Source organism: Delphinapterus leucas, chromosome 19 (genome assembly GCF_059928025.1).
Source record: "Delphinapterus leucas isolate spDelLeu-1000000601 "Yukka" chromosome 19, BTC_Dleu_Yukka2, whole genome shotgun sequence".
Classification (NCBI taxonomy): Eukaryota; Metazoa; Chordata; class Mammalia; order Artiodactyla; family Monodontidae; genus Delphinapterus; species Delphinapterus leucas.
In genome coordinates, this window is record NC_143147.1 from 8,116,800 (window position 1) to 8,135,671 (window position 18,872).

At 53.8% G+C, this 18,872-nt stretch overlaps 1 protein-coding gene and 1 long non-coding RNA gene across 3 annotated transcripts in view; one reads left to right on the forward strand and one right to left on the reverse strand.

Annotated features, from left to right (window-relative positions):
• Nucleotides 1-1,282, reverse strand: part of LOC149744736 (uncharacterized) — an 81,921-nt gene extending 80,639 nt beyond the window's left edge. For both annotated transcript variants that reach the window (XR_016388832.1, XR_016388831.1), the window contains exon 1: nt 1,077-1,282. This is a non-coding gene — a long non-coding RNA (uncharacterized LOC149744736). The remainder of the gene's footprint in view (nt 1-1,076) is intronic.
• Nucleotides 1,283-1,300: 18 nt separating this feature from the next.
• On the forward strand, nt 1,301-18,676 carry ALDH3A2 (aldehyde dehydrogenase 3 family member A2). The gene is made up of 11 exons (XM_022560805.3): nt 1,301-1,411; nt 1,529-1,689; nt 2,951-3,182; nt 3,947-4,032; nt 5,762-5,970; nt 7,020-7,137; nt 8,809-8,950; nt 10,931-11,097; nt 12,421-12,520; nt 13,511-13,746; nt 16,274-18,676. The coding sequence occupies exons 2-11, from the start codon at nt 1,537-1,539 to the stop codon at nt 16,286-16,288; spliced, it is 1,458 nt and encodes a 485-aa protein (XP_022416513.1). The 5' UTR covers nt 1,301-1,411; nt 1,529-1,536; the 3' UTR covers nt 16,289-18,676.
• Nucleotides 18,677-18,872: the final 196 nt, after the last annotated feature.

Consider the following 18,872-nt stretch of genomic DNA (forward strand, 5'->3'; position numbering starts at 1 on the left):
GTACCACTTACTGAGACTGCGGATACTGGTGGAGGCGTGCATTGTGTTTGTCTCGTGGATGAAGAGAAACCAACAGTTCTATGTACAGCTACCTTTAAGATGCCTATTATGAATCCCAGTACGAGTGGGATAGAGCTGAACATACTGGTTGGAGTTCAGAGGAAAGGGTGGGACCAGATGGGATTTAAAATCTTCTCTGACCACCATGCACGGGATTAGATGAGGCTGTGACTGTGGAAAGAGAAGAGGTCCAAGGACTGAGCCCTCAGGCACCTGAACACGTCAGGAGGCCTGGAAGGGGAGAAAGGTCCAGCAAGGAAAAACCCAGAGGACTTGGTCAGGGAGGGAAAAGGAAAACCGGAAGAATACAGGGTGATGGCGAACAAGCAAACAGGCCGGCTCCAGAAGATGGCAATGACTGCTGGGTGTGGAGGCCAAGTGATCAATAAACAACTTATCATAAGACTAAAAGAGGGGTTTTTTTCCGGCCAAACAGGACTATAGCGCAGGGGTGCAGTCTCCACCAAGGAGGAAAGCGCTCTGGCGAAGCATGGTTTTCAACACAGTTTTTTATATCTTGTCAGGACAAAGAACACACATCAAACAGGACGACAGGATACATTCCTTCAAGGTTTCAAAAGAGACGGCGAGCCAGCACGACCCCGGCGTCTGGGAGGGAAGCTCACCCTCGAGGGAGCGCCAGCATCGGCGTCCCAGGAAAGGGACAGACATCCCCACCTTCAAAGTGGAGTCCTTCACGTCTGGATAACGCATTCTTTCCCCGAGTGGTGAAAGCAGATGCACGAGACAAGCAACCACGTGACAAGCTGATAAAGCCCAAGTCAAATCAGGTACAAGCCAGAAGGACTTCCGGCAATCTCCGCAGGTGCACAGGAGAGCGAGGGGAGAACCCAGCTGCCGCGGGCATTGTCACGTGGGTGCAGGAGGGGGGGGGGTCCGAGCTAGCTGCCCCTCTAGGGAGGGAGGGGGCAGGGACCTGGGTGGGGGGCGGCCCGGAGAGCGGCTGGTAAAGGGTAAAGGAGGGCGTGGGGGCGGGGCTGCTGAGGGGCACTCACCTGGGCGCCGAGTCCCCGCGGCTCCGAGCTGGAAGGGAGCGGGCCGGGCGGGCCGAGGGGCGCCGCGGCGTAAGGGCGACGCCTCCTGAGCCGCTGGGCGCGGGGCCCGGTCGGCGAGGTCGCGACCGCGGGGCCCGGCCCGAGCCCGCTCCGGCCCGGCCGTCCTCACCCCCTCGCCTGCCGACTCCTGGGGGCGGGGCCCACGCGGCGTCCGGCCTGCGCAGGTCACGTGGGACACGCCGGCCAATCGGCGCGCGGCTCGGGGTCGACCCGGGCTCGCAGGGCGGTGGCGGAGCAGTTAGCTGCAACGGAGCTAGAGCGCCGGCGGGACGGAGGTGCGGCCGGGGTCGCTGGGCCCGGGGATGGGGGGCGGGGATGGAGAGGCACCGCCCGGCGGCCCCGCGTCCGGCCCGCTCACCCCGCACGGCGCCCGATCTCCCCTGTCCCCGCAGGACTGGCCATGGAGCGCGAGGTGCAGCGGGTTCGCGCGGCGTTCGGGTCCGGCCGCTCGCGCCCCCTGACGTTCCGGCGGCGGCAGCTCGAGGCCCTGCGCGCGATGGTGCAGGAGCGCGAGAGGGACATCCTGGCGGCCATCGCCGCCGACCTGAGCAAGGTGCGCCCCCGGGACCTGCGCTCCACGACCTGCCCATTTTCCGCGGGCAGCTGTGGTCCTTTCCCTTCCCCTTCCCCTGGATTTGGGTCATTCGTCCGCTTCGTGTATTGCAGGCCTCTTCCTCCGAGTCGGGTTCTTGTCTTTTAACTTTGCGGTTTCTTATGCAGACACAGGGTTTTGCTTGTCGTCGTTGCGCTCAGATTTCCCTCGATGATGTTAGGTGTCACATCTGTGCACCCGCGAGTCACCCGGAGACCTTGTTACGATGCAGACGATGCTTCACTGGGTCTGGGGGGAGGGGGTCTGAGAGCCCGAGTTTTTGTAAGAAGCTCCCAGGTGATGTACCAATGGAACCACGCTTTGAGTAGCAAGGTCTTGGGGGAGTGTTTCGGGTTTAAAAATGGTCCCCTATGTTTTATAACACTGTTGTTACCATTTTGTTTTTAATTTTTCTCTTCATTTTAGGGGTAACAAGGCCTTGCTCTGGCTTTGCTAGGCTCCTTCGGCCCCTCCCCCTGGAAGATTATTTTGAGGGGTAGTAACATCAGTAGTAACAACAGGAACTCTAAAACTTCCTGTATAGCACTTTTGGTGGAGAGGAACTGTGATGTCAAATAGTCAAGGTGGATTTAAGTAAGATAACCAAAAAAGTCTGACTCATTCACTCTACAAGCATTTCTGAGGGTGTATATATAGGATTACTAAAGAAGTACAATAAATTCCTTGCCCTTGAGGGCTTTAAGTTTGGTTGGGAAACAACAGGCACAGATAAAGTGGGGCTATAGTTTTAAGCCAGAGTATTAAGGCTGAAATGTTAAGATATAGAGGAAAGCATAATGACTATGGTTTATAAAGTGTGATCAAGGCACACCATTATTAATTAGGGAAGTTTTTGTGAAAGAGTTAACGTTTAAGCCTGACTTTAAATGGCTTGGATCAGTAAAGAAGGATTTAAAGGGATTGAATATATTAAGAAGGGAATTAGCAAGTCCTTACTGTGGGCTTGGAGGACACACAGGAATCTGCATGGCAGACCAGCTAGTCTGACAGGTTTGCCTGTCCTGATGCTTTTTTTTTTTTTTTTTTTTTGCATTGCCGTAAGGCTTAGTTCCCCGACCAGGGATCAAACCTGTGTCCCCTGCAGTGGTAGCACAGAACCCTAACTACTGGACCATCAGGGAATTCCCTGGCCCGATGCTTCTGACATTCAGGGCCAAGTATGTCATACCCACAAAGGTTAACTGTGACCTTCTTGTAACAGAGTGAATTCAACGCATACAGTCAAGAAGTCATCACCGTGCTTGGGGAAATTGATCTCGTGCTGGAGAAGCTTCCTGAATGGGCCGCTGCTAAACCAGCTCAGAAGAACCTGGTCACCATGCTGGACGAGGCCTACGTCCAGCCAGAGCCCCTGGGAGTCGTGCTGATTATCGGAGCTTGGAACTACCCCTTTGTCCTCACCATCCAGCCTCTGATAGGAGCCATCGCTGCAGGTCTGGTGTCAGCTTCCGTCCTTACGCTGTCTTCGAGAGGCGTATTCTCTGAAACTGGTTGTACATTAAGGATAGTGGTTAGTTAAATGCATTTGCTGTGGTGGCTCGCCTTGGTTTACACCAGCAGTGTATTGAGAATTCATAAACGTTATTATTACTTGTTCAGTGGGCTCCAGAGATTTGTGGGGTGACTGCTTTTTGGGGCCCTGGAGAATGGACCTGCGAGGGTGTAGAGGCACGCGCGAGTCCACGGGCCCAGGTTTGGAGTCACACGTCCATAGCGTCATGCGGTTTCAGTTGCCACCTCTGGCTTTGGATGAACCAGTTGATTCTGTCTGACCCCTTTCTTCATTCAAATAAGGGCTCTGGGAGGAATGCTTGCTTGCAAATGCCAAGGGATTCATTTCTCAGTTAACCACGATCCAGACCAACAGCTCTATGTTGGCAAAGCTTGTCTGTGCGATAATCCCAGGGCAAAAGGAAAATCCAAGGGGGGGAGTGAGGACAGCGAGAGAAGGCCAGAGGCCTGGGGGAGCCTGGCTGGGGCCTCCCGTCAAGGACCTACGTGGTGAGCACTGAGGAGTTAGCCTTTGGGAAAGAGGCAGTGGGGCGAGCGCTCACACCTGTGGTGAGGAAGACAGAACGCAGAGCCAGAAATAACCAGAGGAATTAACCCTTAGCCTGTGCTCCCCACAGGAGCTCTGTCTCGTGGATGTTAGAATCGCTCAAGTACTAGACAACGTCCTGCTTTTTGCTTTGTTTAGGAAATGCTGTGATTATCAAGCCTTCTGAAGTAAGTGAAAATACAGCCAAGGCCTTGGCTACGCTCCTCCCTCAGTACTTAGACCAGGTAAGAGGACCTTGCCCCCTCTCTGCCACGTCTGTCTGTCTGTTTGGCACATCTGTGTGTCGTGGGGAACACACTCTGCTCTTCATGCTGGCTTGCGTCATTGGCGGTCAGGCCTCCACACTCATTTTCCCTCAGCCTCCCACGGCTGGCTTAACAAGAGAAGTTAAGTTCCAAAAAAACTGTGGAATAGTTCAGCTGTTGTAGTTACACAGTTTGGCCAGGCCCGTGGCTTTATCGGCACCCCTGCTATTAACAAAGCCTCCACTGCCATTTGGCATTTCGAATTAACCTTTGATCTGACATGATTTTAGGTGTATCCTTTTAGTGAGTTATTTAATGAGGGACTGGTACCGTGCTGGGCGCTCTTCATGAGGTACAGTTACGTGAGCACACGTCTACATTTAAACGGGCATGTTTGTGGCCCGAAAACTACAGAAAGAGAAAGGCCTCCTGACCCAGAGTGTGGACCCTCACTCAGAGTTACAGTGCTGGCATTTAAGAGTATCGGAAGCTGGGACTTCCCTGGCGGTCCAGTGGTTAAGACTTCGCCTTCCAATGCAGGGGGTGCGGGTCCGATCCCTGGTCGGGGAGCTGGGATCCCGCGTGCCTTGCGGTCAAAAAACCAAAACAAAACACAGAAGCAGTATTATAACAAATTCAATACAGACTTTGTAAATGGCCCATATCAAAAAAAATGTATCTTTAAAAACAAGAGTGTCGGAAGCGGTGGAGAAAAGACGATCTCTGAAGCAGCGGTCTGATGCCCCCCGTGGAGGGGATTGTGACGCCACGTGAACTGCGGCCGTTGGCTCTGCGTGGGGGAGTCCTCGGTGCGTGCCAGGGAGACGCAGCTGTGCAGCATCGCACCTGTAGTCGGCCACGTCTTCTGACAGCGGCCTACAAGCCAACTCCGGTTCTCGGAGGAGCCGTGCTCCCTGTGTTGGCTCATCCCTGCCACGGCGGCCACGGAGCAGTGTTGTCCCGGGGCCTGGGGTGCCCAGGGCAGTGAAGGCGGTGAGGTAGGGTAGGTGCTTCACCGTCTGTCCCCGCCCGGGTGGGCGTCGCCATCGCGGCCCTGCCTCCCTCGGCTTGTCGGGGGACCAACCACACAGGCTCTGTGGATTCAGGCGGAGGCAAGCTAAATTTAGCTTGAAACACCTGTCGGGCCGCTGAGCTGTGAGTAGAGATGGAGGGGAAACACGGGGCCCACCAGCCGGCTGGTGCTCAGTGTCCCGCCGCCGCTCTTCACACCGTGACCATCCTCTCTCGTGCGACAGCTGCAGACGGTCGCACGGTGCACGTGAGGGTTCAGTGCAAAGCGCTGTGACGTCCCCCCATCACAAGAGGAGGCTGAGGCTTGGAGGCGTCGGGTGGCCGCCAGCAGGCACGTGAGCCAGAGGATGACGGGGCGCAGGTGCAGCCCGGACCTGCCCCTGGAAGCGCTCCCCTGCCGGCCTTTACACACATTCGGGGAGCAGTTACTCGGTTCCCCCCGTGCTCTGAGCCCCACGCCGAGCCGCGTGCAGAGAGGACGTCCAGGTGGACGCGCCTGGGGCCTGTCCTGTGGTCACCGACAGCGGCCACGTTCCCACAACCCTCCCCTCTCCCAGCCCCCGTCTTGTGGTTTCCCGGGGCCTGTCTCCACCTTTTCCTGGTTTCACTGAATGTTACGTGTTTACGTCAGACGATAGGATTCCTTCGGTGATGCGAGTGTTTGTCTTTCTTTAAGGACCTGTACGCGGTTGTTAACGGTGGCGTCGAGGAAACCACGGAGCTTCTGAAGCAGCGATTTGACCACATTCTCTATACGGGAAACACCACTGTTGGAAAAATTGTCATGGAAGCCGCCGCCAAGCATCTGACCCCGGTGACCCTTGAACTGGGAGGGAAGAGTCCGTGTTACGTTGACAAAGACTGTGACTTGGACGTTGCCTGCAGGTGAGACCAGTTGTCTGGACTCCCCCGGCAGGCTGGCATGCCCTGTACCTCCTCGCTGGGCATTGCCGTTGATGTCCTCACAGGGACCAGAACTCTCGCAAACCACACCTTGGTGCCACAGCCGGAGGAGACGAACACGAGGTTGTGAAATCACACAGTTGCCCTCAGGATGAGGAAAAGCTATTTCTGTTCTCTAGATAATAGACCTGGCAAGAAGTTTTACTGTTCTGATAGCTGATCCAGGAAGTAGATAATGCCAGGGATCCTGTGTGCCTAATAAAATCTTTAAATTTCCAAAGAAAGGGCATTATGCTGATCTCTTAACTGAGTTCCTTTATTGATAAAACCAATAATTCTCATCTTTTAACTGAGATGAGAATAATAGCATCTTGCATCTGAGAACCAGAAGATGCAAGGTTTCGGGTTGTCGCCGCTGAATCAGTTCAGCTAACGGGAGTGCCCAAGCCCACAGCTGACTGCGCCGGCACGGCGTGGCTCTCCCTCCCTTCAGACAAGGGGAGCTGGTTGGCTCTGTAAGTAGACGTCTGCTTGCTGGAACAGGGGACCCCGGTTCGTGGGTTTCCGTCCGAGCCCGGGCCCAGCGTCCCAGATCGGGGAGGGCTTCTGGTCCTGCTTGTACCTGGCATCTTGCAGCAGGACCAAGCCACGGCAGGAACCGTGCTGCCTGTGGAACCCCTGTCCTCCCAGATGTCCTCTCGGCCGGGGTGGGAGAAGGAGGGGGTCAGGAGGCTGTTTCTCTCTTTTCCTGCCACAGGCAGTGGCTTCCCTGCGTGTAAAGTAACGTTTCTCATGAACTGGCAGGAGGCTTTCCCTGCTTTGTAGAACAGTCTACGCCAATTGAAAATGCGTCCTCAGTTCCAACCGACTGATACAGAGATGAGTTTTCGAAACATTTTTTTTTAATCAAGATTACCAAATACATTTACGTACTAGTAATCTTGACAGCTAGCTGAAAAAACGTTCAGACGGCGCCGAAGCGCGTGACAGGGGCGTGGGGACTGAACTCTGCCTGCTCGTGCTTTTCCCAGACGCATCGCCTGGGGCAAGTACATGAACTGCGGCCAGACCTGCATCGCCCCCGACTACGTGCTCTGCGAGCCGTCCCTCCAGGACCTGATCGTACGGAAGGTGAAGGAGGCCGTGAAGGTTCGTGTTTCCCACCTCTGGGTCCACTGGTCTCACTGGGATACAGAGTGAAATCAGATGTTTGCAGGGGGCATCGCCCCACCCCCTCCCGGGAACATTCCAGGAGCACGTGACTGAACTAATTTCCTGGCTAATGCAAAGTGCTCTCGTAGAACGTGGTAGCAGGGTGAGATTGGTGCTACACACACTGACACTGTCTAGTTGATTTGTTGATGGCACAACTGGTTAGGTGTAGAACGGACCTTTTAAAAAAAAAAGCTCAGTAGCTATTGTGTGGTCTGGGGAGAACATCGCAAGGCCTCTGCGGTGTGGCCAAGGCCCTCGCCGCGGCTGCGGCGATCAAGGTTATCGGTGCTCGGCTGTGCCGGCCGTTTAGAGAAGCCAGCAGTTTCGAGGAACGTGCACCTTGACGCGGCCATCAGTCTTTGAGGGCGTTTCAAATGGCCATCTCTAGCGAGGGGACCAAGGAAGGCTACACGATGGTGTCCTGAGCTGAGCCAGAAGGAACGTAGGACTGGGACTGGAAGAAAGGAAGGGATGAAGCTGTGACAGTCAGCGGTGGGAGCCCCCCGGGTGGAGAAATTATTGAAACAACCGTTGTTCACTCGCCGGGTACTGACCGAGCCCTGAAAGGAAGGCTCCAGAACCCAGGAGTGACGTAGGTGAGCAGCAAGGTGACGTAGAAGTTGGACGTTAGTGGCGGGACCGCGATGGGGCCGGACAAGGAGAGCGTGAAAGGGGAGCTTGGCCCGACTCTGGGAAGACACTGGGGCTGCTGGGGACATGCTCGGGTGAGTGTGGTGAGGAACTGGGTTTCCAGGAGGCGTGTGTTCTCTCGTCACCGTGGCTCTCCACTGGGGGTCACTGGGAGCCGTTTCAGAAAAGCCCCCCTCCGAAGACGGTGGTCCAGCAGGGCTGGGGTCTCCAGGTGATGCTGAGGTGCGGCCAGCGCTGAAAACCACTCCTGTGGCTCCGGCGTTGGGGCCCAAGAACACACATTGCAACACGCTGCCCGGGAGCTTCCTGCCTCCCGGGTTCGAGGCGGGTGCGGGGGGTGGACCGTGCTCAGTGCCGCTGGAGAGTAGATTGAGAGCTCCCACGGGGCTGACTGCTTGGCTTCTGAGGCTCTCTTACTCTGGTTGATTTACCAAGACTGTGTTTTGAACTTTTGAGTGGTTTCACGGTTATCTGTGACTGGTGGAAGTTCCAGTCCAGAGAAGACCTGACACGAGGAAATAGCGCAAAGCTCAGCAAACACTTTCTGCAAAAGGGGAAAAACACAGGCGGTCAGTGTTTTAGGCTTTGCAGGTCACAGGGCCTCTGCCACCACCACCCAGCTCCTCACAGGACAGCAGCCAGAGCTGATAGGCAAGCGCGCGTGTGGCCCCGACACGGGGCGAGACCCCCCCCACTTGCTCTGTGTCCACCCCCAGGAGGGACCCATGCCAACCCCCGAAACCGTGGAAAATGGGAGACTTGTGTGTGTGCTTTAACTCCTGTCCTTGACCTGCCAGAGCGCTTAGTCTTACTACTGTTAAAGGATTTGGGGGCTGGGGGGTTGGATTCTGTGAGGATACAAAACCAGATTTGGGGCCATGGTGAATTTTATAATTATTAAATAAATTAAAATATGGGTCTTTGGTGACAACTAGATACTACTGTTTTCAACAGGAATTTTATGGAGAAAATGTAAAAGAATCCCCCGACTATGAAAGGATCATCAATCTTCGTCATTTTAAGAGGATACGAAGTTTGCTTGAAGGACAAAAGATAGCTTTTGGCGGGGAGACCGATGAGGCCACACGCTACATAGGTAACGGAGACTCATCTCGTCCTGTAGGGAGGGGCCCCTTAACAGTTTTTATGGACACTTTTTACCGACGCTGAATAAACTATTAGGTGTAGAGTGTTCAATAAGCTATTAAATACTGCTTTCTGGTATACTGCTTTGTTACAAGCGAGTTAAAGATGATTTTATATATGTATACGTTGAGTAACTCTATTTAGTTGCTTGTATTTACACACGTATTTTATCTAACTTTTTCTTCCTGGCAACCTTGAGAAGCAGAACCAGACTCTGTAGTTATTTCCAGCTTACGGCTGGGAAAACAGCCCAGAGAAGGAAATAGCTCAACCACAATCGCACAGCTAGCCGACAGCCAGTACTGTTCCAGAAAGAATGTTTTCACCTATCATGCTTGACCTCGCTATTGACTTTCTTGTTGTGTTCTTTGTTTTTTTGCCACGAGTATGTATCACTTTTGAATTTTAAACACACTTATCTAAAATAACACCTAAGATGAGGGAAGAATCACTCATGGGGACTTCCCTGGTGGCGCAGTGGTTAAGAATCCTCCTGCCAATGCAGGGGACACGGGTTCGAGCCCTGTTCCGGGAAGATCCCACATGCCACGGAGCAGCTAAGGCCATGCGCCACAACTACTGAGCCTGTGCTCTAGAGCCTGCAAGCCACAACTACTGAAGCCCGCGTGCCACAGCTACTGAGACCACCTGCCACAACTACTGAAGCCCACACACCTAGAGCCCGCACATCCAGAGCCCGTGCTCCCAACAAGAGAAGCCACCGCAGTGAGAAGCCCGCGCACCGCAAGGAAGAGTAGCCCCCACGCACCGCAACTAGAGAAAGCCCGCGTGCAGCAACAAAGACCCAACGCAGCCAAAAATAAATACATAAACAAACTTATTTTAAAAAAAGATCACACCTGAAGTTGGCGAAGAAGCTTCTCCGCAAATCTGTTTACCTGTTTCCTCTCATCATCACCAAAAACCCCAACTTTTCAAAAACAGAACTTAAGGGACTTAAACAGTACGGAGAAAAGTATGCTCTCGGCCTGTTAGTTCAGCGGCTCCGTAACACCCCCAGAGCCGTGGGGGTTCGTCTTTGTGTCCTGCCGGCCCAGCATGTTGACTGCCTGCCTCTGCGCCCATCAGTGGTGAGAGGGAAGGTCGGCCGTGATTAGCGCAGACTAGTTAGGAGCTTCCCCCGACCTGGTCCAGGGTCACCTCACCTAAGCACGTGGCTCTGCAGAGGGGGACCTCTCTGGCCCAGGGAAGCCGCGGGCAGCGGATCTGAGGCAGCGGCTTCTGTACCCCTGGGCGTGCTGGAGAGAGCCGTCCCGTGCCATGCCTCCAGGACAACCTGGTCGTAACCGTGGGTGGAGGAGAGAGCACACTTGTTCCGTCAGGTGTCTTCTCCTGTAGTCGACCCTCCAGCCCGTCCGCAGGGTCTCCCCAAGCACTGCGGCTTGGGGACTTCTTGGTGTGGACACTGGACACCCCACAAAGCTCTTCAGGATCCATGTCGTCCTCCGGTCTGTGTCTTTCCCCAGAGTGGATGGAACGCTGAGATAAGGCTTAGGGAATCTCACCATTTCATTACGTTTTCTGAACCTGACGCAGCTGTAATCAAGATCAAAGAGATCACAGGCAGGAACGCACTTCTATTAAGAAGCTGTACTGGTTTGATCCACCGAGGGGCCCTCTGTGCTCCCAGGAAGGCCTATCCACAGAAGGACGTAGCAGTGCGGTGCTGAACAGGGTTAAACATGCACAGGTTTTACTCAAGCCTGTATCTCCCCCTGGGTTTGCACAAGGATCCCTGATGCACACGCGTGGAGATGTAATATTTGCACGGTTCACCCACGTACTTGGGACCTGTCTCAGTAGACACCTGGGCGGGAGTGGGGAAGGGATGGGTGGGTGACCCAGTGAGCCAGACGTGAGGTGAGGGTTTGGCATTTCTGTCTCCTGCTTGAGCGTTTTCATTTTTCAGCCCCAACGATACTCACTGATGTGGATCCTGAAACCAAGGTGATGCAAGAGGAAATTTTTGGACCAATTCTTCCAATAGTGCCTGTGAAGAATGCAGAAGAAGCCATACAATTCATAAATGAACGCGAAAAGCCCCTGGCTTTCTACGTGTTTTCTCATAACACTAAGGTAAGCTTCCCAGCGTGCAGCTCGCTCTCAGAAGCCGCGCTCCTTCTCTGCCGCACAGCAAATGCTGATTACTTCGTGTGATGCAGAGTCCCCCAGTCCTGGGTAAGAGGCCCGGGGGTTAGGGCTGTGACCCTTCCCTTACTCCCTGGGGTCAGAGCTGAGCCTTTGGGGCGAGCATCACAAGCCTGGTGACTCACGGACACCTGCCATGTCACTGGGAGACGTCTGAGCGCCGGCATCAGAAGCGCTTCTGCTGTTGATCCGTAGGGCGTCCTGTGGTAGAGCCCCAGCTCTTACCCACGCGGCATCCGCGGCCCGCAGGGCAGTGTCTCTGGCGCTGCTGAGGGAGGTGCTTGGGAAGCCTCGGACTTGGCTTTCTCCAGCCACGGGGCTTTGGGGTTGGAGTGGTGTTGCCGTCCCAGCCGGGCCGGCAGAGCACACGCCAGCCCAGGCCCAGCAGCCCTGCCGCCGCCCTCCACGCGGCCCGTCCGTATGCACCTCGAGGACTGGCTGCTGCTAAGGGGCAGTGGCCTCAAGGTGGGCCAGTGGGCCAGGAGCCTCTGAAGAAAGGGGAAAACTCGGAAGGGAGGGTGCAGCCAGGTGAGGTCGACGAGTTCCCACGGCAGGTGTTTTCTGCAGAGCCTCTGCCGGGGCCACGCAGGGAGTCTCGGGGCAGCTTCTAGGGCTGGCGATGCTGGCGGTGCTGGCGCAGTACCGATCTCTACAGGCCATCCAGGAAGACCGGACGTGCGGGGCTCAGCTAGGAATGGGTTACTGACACACAGCGGTCTGACGGTTGAAATGACCACAGGCAGTGGTGGATGGAGTGGAAGCTGCGGTCTGCGGCCCAGGCACAGGGCAGCGGGTCAGGCTCGGTCCCAGGGTCAGCAGTGACCTTTTCTACAGAGGACTTGGTGGGTCAGCAGCCAGGGGAGGTGACATTTACCAGTCCAGTGTCATCGTGCCCATTCACGTCCTGGGCCAACCAGCGATTTCCTTCAAAAATAGGATGCTACCTCTGAAATCTTGAATCTGTTTTACGTTTCCTAGAAACGAAATGATACCTGTTAATCACATGCCATCCTTTAAAGCAGAGACAGAGAAATATTAACAGTTTTTAAAACCTGGACTATAGCCTGAACCATCCCTGGTAAGAAAGGCCCTGGCTGTGGTCCCGGGAGTCCAGCACTGGGGTGTGCCCGGGTGCGTGGGCCCAACTCTTCAGGTCGTCCGGGTCTCGCTTAGTGCCCCCAGCCTCGAGGAGGATGTGGGTCCCAGGCCAGGGGCGACTGACCCGGAGCCTCTGTTCCTTCTCGTCCTCAGCTCATCAAGCGAATGATCGACAGGACGTCCAGTGGGGGCGTCACGGGCAACGACGTCATCATGCACTTCATGCTCAGCTCCCTGCCCTTCGGAGGCGTGGGTGAGGCCCCCTCCCGGTCAATGCCCCTGCAAGCCGCTGCCTGGGGTCCACCTCTGTCCCGCCCCCTGCTCTCCATCCCCAGTCTGTAATGACTGTTCTTTCTTGCGTTGCTTCACTGGTTTATGGCCAAAAATCAGGTCTTAGGCCAAAAATCAGGTCTCAGTTGAACTGATAAATGCCCTCTGTCCTTTATCGAAAGAGGTAGCACGTGACGGGCTCACAGCGCCAGGAGCAGACAGCAGCCAAGGGCTTGAACGTCCCTTTGCTTTTTGGGGCTAAAGGGGCAAAACGAAACAAAACACTATAGAAAGTTACAAGGGGAAATGTAGCCTCCGAGGCAGAAGCACTGTTAACATTTTGGCTTATCGTTTAGATTTTCTTCCTTAAAATGCACGTCTCCTGACACACGTCACAGAGTCTCCCTGCAGCTTCAGCTGTCACCTAGGTGATGCCCCAGCGGCCCGGCCCCAGTAAGCTGCGCGCCGGGTGCCTTGTGCCACGTGCCAGTCCGCCCGGCTCACGTGACCGAGCAGAGAAGTGAGCACGGTCCCAGAGCACAGGTCCGAGAGGCCTGTTGCCACACAGCCGCTTGACCCCGTTGTCCTGGCCTTGGGCACCTTCCAGGAGCCTGGGGGAGCAGTGGCTCAGCCACGTGCCACGGCGGGAACAGGCACAGGCAGCTCTTGGAGTGGACCGCTTGGAGTCCCGCTCGGGCCCTGCCCAGCCCCCTCTCCCTCTCAGGAGGTGGGGCTCTGGTGAGAGTGAGCTTGGTCCCTGGCATCAGTGACAGCCAGCACCCCGGGAGCTGCTGGTCCCTGCCCTGCTCTCGGAGAGCGTCCTGTGCCAGGGGCCCGCCGTGCGGGGGGCGCTAGGAGGACGTCCTGGAACGAGCCACGTGCGCCGGTGGAGGGGTGCGGCCGGGGCGCCGTGTGCACAGAAGGAGCGCCGTCACCCACAGCGGAGCCCGTCTCGTCTGTTCCTTTATTTCAGGGTCCAGTGGGATGGGAGCGTATCACGGAAAACACAGTTTCGATACTTTTTCGCATCAGCGTCCCTGTTTATTAAAAAGCCTGAAGCGAGAAGGCGCAAACAAACTCCGGTATCCTCCCAATAGCCAGTCGAAGGTGGACTGGGCCAAACTGTTCTTCCTGAAACGGCTCAACAGAGGGAAACTCGGGCTTCTGCTGCTTGCCCTCCTGGGCGTCGTGGTGGCGGCGCTCATGAAGGTGAGTCCCCGGGACTCGGGCGCCCGGCGCCTCCAGGTGCACCTCTTGCGTTTCGGGAGCACCTCCGGTCTTTCAAGCAGCTCTCTCCTATTAACTTCCAGAGCCTAAGACTGAGGTCAGGGAGCTTCAGGCTGCTGGGCCGCCCTGCTTTTCCGGGCATCCCTGGCTGCCTCTGTGCTCCGGCGGCAGGGACCGTGCAGCCCACAGGCCTCAGTCCTTACAGGGGGCGTGTGGCGGCCTCTGGTCTGAGAGTTTAAAGCCCCGTCGAGCGTGCTGCTGAAGTCCGAGCCGCCTCACCCTCTGATCCTCTTGCTGTTGGTGCCTCAGCGTCAGTTTGGTTCCTGGGTGTGCAGGAACCCGGCGTGCGTGGAGGTGGAGGACAGCGTGCCGGGGACGGGGCTGGTGGGGAAGCAGCTGTGCTGGGGGAAGCTGGCCTGTGGCGTTTCTCTCTGGTGACTGGCCGTTCCGGGCATGGACTTGCTAAGAGACCCTCATGACGGCCAGAGTCCAAGGACGGTCCGTATCCTCGGGGCGGAGCCAGATTCAAGCATTTAATGGAAACAGCTATGTTCATATCTGTATTTTGTTTAAATGTTGAAAGGGGGTCGGCTCACCTTACAGTGTCACAGCTTTGGTGGAACTGGACCTACTGGTCACGTCTGAGATCATTTGGGTTTCCTCGGAAATACCAGGCTGTGCTGAGGAGAAAGGCCCTGTTGATTTTTCTGGCAGTTCACAGATTGTGCCGTCCTGGGAGCCAGGAACGCCAGAACCCAGCCCTCTCTGTTGAGAGGAGGTTGGGCTGTTGCTTTCCTTTCTGTCAAGTGGGCCAGCTTGGGGTGTGTTCTCTTCCAGTCGTTTGTTTTTCTACACTTGGAGGCTTAGGCGATATCAGAAAAAGAATGTCTCCAGACGTTCTGGACCTTGGCCTAGAGAGTCAGAGTGTGAAAACTTAACTTGGCCACAGGTTTCCAAGGGTGAGGTCAGCTTGCTGGACTCTCAAGATTAGAGGTCGTGGCTTAGCTGGGTCTGGGTGAAGCATTCATTACTTCCAGAAAAGGATGGTCTCATGCACTCAGCTGTCCCAGAGGACGTGCCCGCTGACCCCCACTCATAGTCACCTCCCTTTGTTTCAGAATTTGAGAATAATCTTATAAAAAGCTCCAGGTCACTATTTATTTTGGTTTTGAGTTGTTTTGTTTTTTTTTTAAAACTTCGACTTTAGAATTCATGTAGCAGACTTAGTGAACCAAAACATCTTGTGGGGTGTAGAACTTTCTGGGTTTTTTTCTTCTGCTTCTTCCTGAGGTCGGAGGTGCACTTGGGTCTCTGCCTATCTTTTTTCCCCGAGACGTGGGTCCCCAGCCTGACAGGCATCTTCTTGGTCTGGATGGAGTTTCTTAGCCTCATGGAAAATTCGGAGGTGCAGGCTGACTGTGCCCCGTATTCCCAGGAGGGCTCCCCCAGGTGCAATGCCCCGTGCCCCACAGGCTAGGGCAGGCCAGGTGGCCTGCCCAGAGTTCCCGAAAGGGTTTGGCAGACAAGCCTTTCTCTGGTAGGGTCTAGAGAAGCAGCAGTGTATAAAAACGTTTATTTGGCTGGGAACAAGAAAATATGGCTTTGATCCCGGGCTCTGGGATCGACTTAATTATGGCTTCGGCCGAGGCCTCTTCTGAGCCCACAGAGCGAGGGCACGGGCACCCGGAGGTCCGGGCCGCTTCCAGCCGCACCTCTCTGCGCTCCTTACTGGGAGCGCATGTGTTCGTCGTCCCGATTGTTTTGGATTCAGTGTGAGATGGCGTAAAGATTGGGGGTTTCTCTCCTCTTTGCTGCTTCTCTGCTCTTCTCTCTGTGCTTTTACCCGCTTCTTATCAAATCACCTTTTAAACAACTGACTCTGAGCCTAAACTGTCCGTTTACTTGAGGAATCTACTGGCGGTAATTGCAGACATTTTTCTGAAATTGCTTTTTGCACTTAGTAGTTATTTTGTTATGTGCTTGGATATGATTTTAGTAATTCACTTTACTAGAATTAGAATGGATTTGGAACATTTTAAAATGGGAAACTGAAAGCTGCAAAACTGTCAATCCAAAGGGACATGTCAGAACCTCAGAGTGGGGGAATTTTCTCTGTGCATTTTACACAAAGTAAAGTTCCAATAAAGCTTAACATAAGCTGTGGAAAGCATTTGGGGGTTTGTAAAAGTTGAGGAAAGTAAAAGGTTCAAATTGAACGATGTCATCGGGCCTTTGAAAATTAAATCCAACGTTTGAACTCTGCGGTTGTGGCCGTGCTTCTTTAAGCCTCAGTGGGTACTGGTGAAATTCACCACTGCTCTGGGGGAGGGCATGACCTGTCATCCTCAGCCCGGCCACACTTAAGACTCCTTAGGGATCTGTGGGCCTTGTTGACATGGTCCTTAGGACAGACGGTACGTGTCAGGGTCCCAATCCCGGGCCCATGTTCCGGGGCTGGTGGGGGCATTGCAAACCAGCGGGTAACCCAGATTCCTTTCTCCTCCCCCAGGCTGGATGCTACTGAAGAGTGATCCGTAACGCCTCGTCATCCTCTCTACTGAATTTTTCTTCTACCAAATAATTAATGAGCCAGTAATTTTTAAATCCTGCCAAAAATTGTAAGATAATATGCAAATGCACCATCGCCAAACCTAAAAGTCATTGCCACTCACCATTAATAAAACTCACCGTTTCAGCCAAAGCCCAGCACTCGCCCGCCCAATAGTGAGACACTCAGAGAACCCCCATCCCTAGAGCTCTGGGCTGGGGGAGGGGAGAGCGTGCTGGGTGAACCTGAGTTCGCAGAACCTGCTCATCGACTCTGCTGCTCATGGGACATGGGACACCCTGCCCCTACCGCGGGCATCACCCTGTGGCCTTCCAGAGCCCAGCCCCGCCCAGGCTTCCAGGTTTCAGTCCAGAGAGGTGAGGCGAGGTCTCCCAGCCCCCTTGGGGTTCGAGGCACTAGAACTGAGGTGGGGGGGGCTCCCTGTCCCTCGTCTGTTGGGACTTGAAAGGCTGACCTCTGGGAGTCGGCCCTTCTCTCTCATCCGCTCTCTGTCCTGTCTCGTGCTTGGTTTGTGATGGTCCGTGCGGCCGTCCACACATGGTTTTGTGACTCATGTCACTCACTCAGAGCATCTTGTAAATCCTAGGGCTTCCTGGAAGACAGTTGCCAATTTCATACAAGTATCAGCTATCATTCCTAGGGTGCAGGAGTTGTAGAGTTCTGCGTCTTACAAAACCCACCTGGCATTTTTTACTGCTGTCCTGAAAGTACTCATAACAATACTTATCCTCGCATAATAGGACCTTCAAGTTGCAAGTTAATGGCCCTTCAAGGACAAATCTAAGCTTCTTATTTCTGTAGCACAAGGCAAGTAAATTTCCCTTTTTTAGACGAGAGAGATGCCTTTCTGAATAGATTGGGTCCACAGAACTTAACTGGGGGAACATTTCCTGTCCTGGACGGCTCTGCAGCCCTGAGAGCCTCGGGGGCTGGTGAGAGGGCGTCTGGAGGAGGACCCTGAGCCACAGCAGCTGCCCTGCCAAAGGGGACGGAAGAAGCAGGGAGACGACACCACCCCCCGCCCCCCCCCACCCCCCGCCTGGGGCACTTCAGCCAGATGGAAAGTCTGAAGGAGAGCCCTCGGGGCAGGGGGCTGGTGGTGGTCCGGGCTGCAGGGGCCGCACCCTCCCCGCCTCCACGCTTGAGAAGACTTGGCTGCTCAGTGAGAGAGTGTAACTCACTCTAGGAACGTGTGATCTACCACTGAGTGAACTGCTCCGTTAGGCTTTCTGCAGTATGTTCCATCTACATCACAGGACAAGGTGGCGAGAATCAATCACTAGGCTAGTTTAGGGAACAGCTGCTCGGACCACTATTAGAACAATTCATAAAATGGCTCAGACAGGATTTCAGTGCGGAGTTTTCATTTGGTATATTGTGCGTTACACTTCATATACTGCAGGTTCTTCTTAGTCATCCGTTTTATACACGTCAGTGTACACATGTCAGTCCCCATCTCCCAGTTCATCCCACCACCACCACCCCCCACTTTCCCCCCTTGGTGTCCATACGTTTGTTCCCTACATCTGTGTCTCTATTTCTGCCTTGCAAACTGGTTCATCTGTACCATTTTTCTAGATTCCACATATATGCATTAATATACGACATTTTTCTCTTTCTGACTTACTTCACTCTGAATGACAGTCTCTAAGTCCATCCACGTCTCTACAAATGACCCAATCTTGTTCCTTTTTATGGCTGAGTAATATTCCATCGTATATATATGTACCATGTCTTCTTTATCCATTGATCTGTGGATGGGCGTTTAGGTTGCTTTCATGACCTGGCTATAGTAAATAGTGCTGCAATGAACATTGTGGTACGTGTCTCTTTTTGAATTATGGTTTTCTCCAGGTATATGCCCAGGAGTGGGATTGCTGGGTCGTACGGTAGTTCTATTTTTAGTTTTTTAAGGAACCTCCATACTGCTCTCCATAGTGGCTGTATCAATTTACATTCCCACCAACAGTGCAAGAGGTTCCCTTTTCTCCACACTCTCTCCAGCATTGACTGTAGATTTTTTTGATGATGGCCATTCTAACTGGTGTGAGGTGATACCTCACTGTAGTTTTGATTTGCATTTCTCTAATAATTAGTGATGTTGAGCCTCTTGTCCATCTGTATGTCTTCTTTGGAGAAATGTCTATTTAGGTCCTCTGCCCATTTTTTGATTGGGTTGTTTGTTTTTTTTAAGAATGAGTTGCATGAGCTGTTTATATATTTGGAGATTAGTCCTTTGTCCGTTGATTTGTTTGCAAATATTAAACATTCTAATTAAGCAAAATTATTGACTTGTCTACTAGTATATTCTGCTTCAGAATAAATACATTGTATTTGGTAAAATTGGCATGAATTGTAATAACGTTCTTCGTTTTCAGATATCCCCTGTTGGAGACAATTCTTTGACCACAAGTTTTCTCCAACTATAAATCCATTTTTTTGGCCTTTATCTATCAAAAGTGGTGTTGGTCAGCTTTCTTTAACTGATTTTTTTCTCATTTTAAATTCTCAGCCAAGAAGATTTTTCTCAAGTTTTACT

Coding starts and splice junctions, on each gene's coding strand:
- ALDH3A2 (XM_022560805.3), top strand. CDS start 1,537: ATGGAGCGCGAGGTGCAGCGGGTTCGCGCGGCGTTCGGGTCCGGCCGC. Junction 1,690..2,950: donor TCGCCGCCGACCTGAGCAAG/GTGCGCCCCCGG, acceptor TTCTTGTAACAG/AGTGAATTCAACGCATACAG. Junction 4,033..5,761: donor TCCCTCAGTACTTAGACCAG/GTAAGAGGACCT, acceptor TCTTTCTTTAAG/GACCTGTACGCGGTTGTTAA.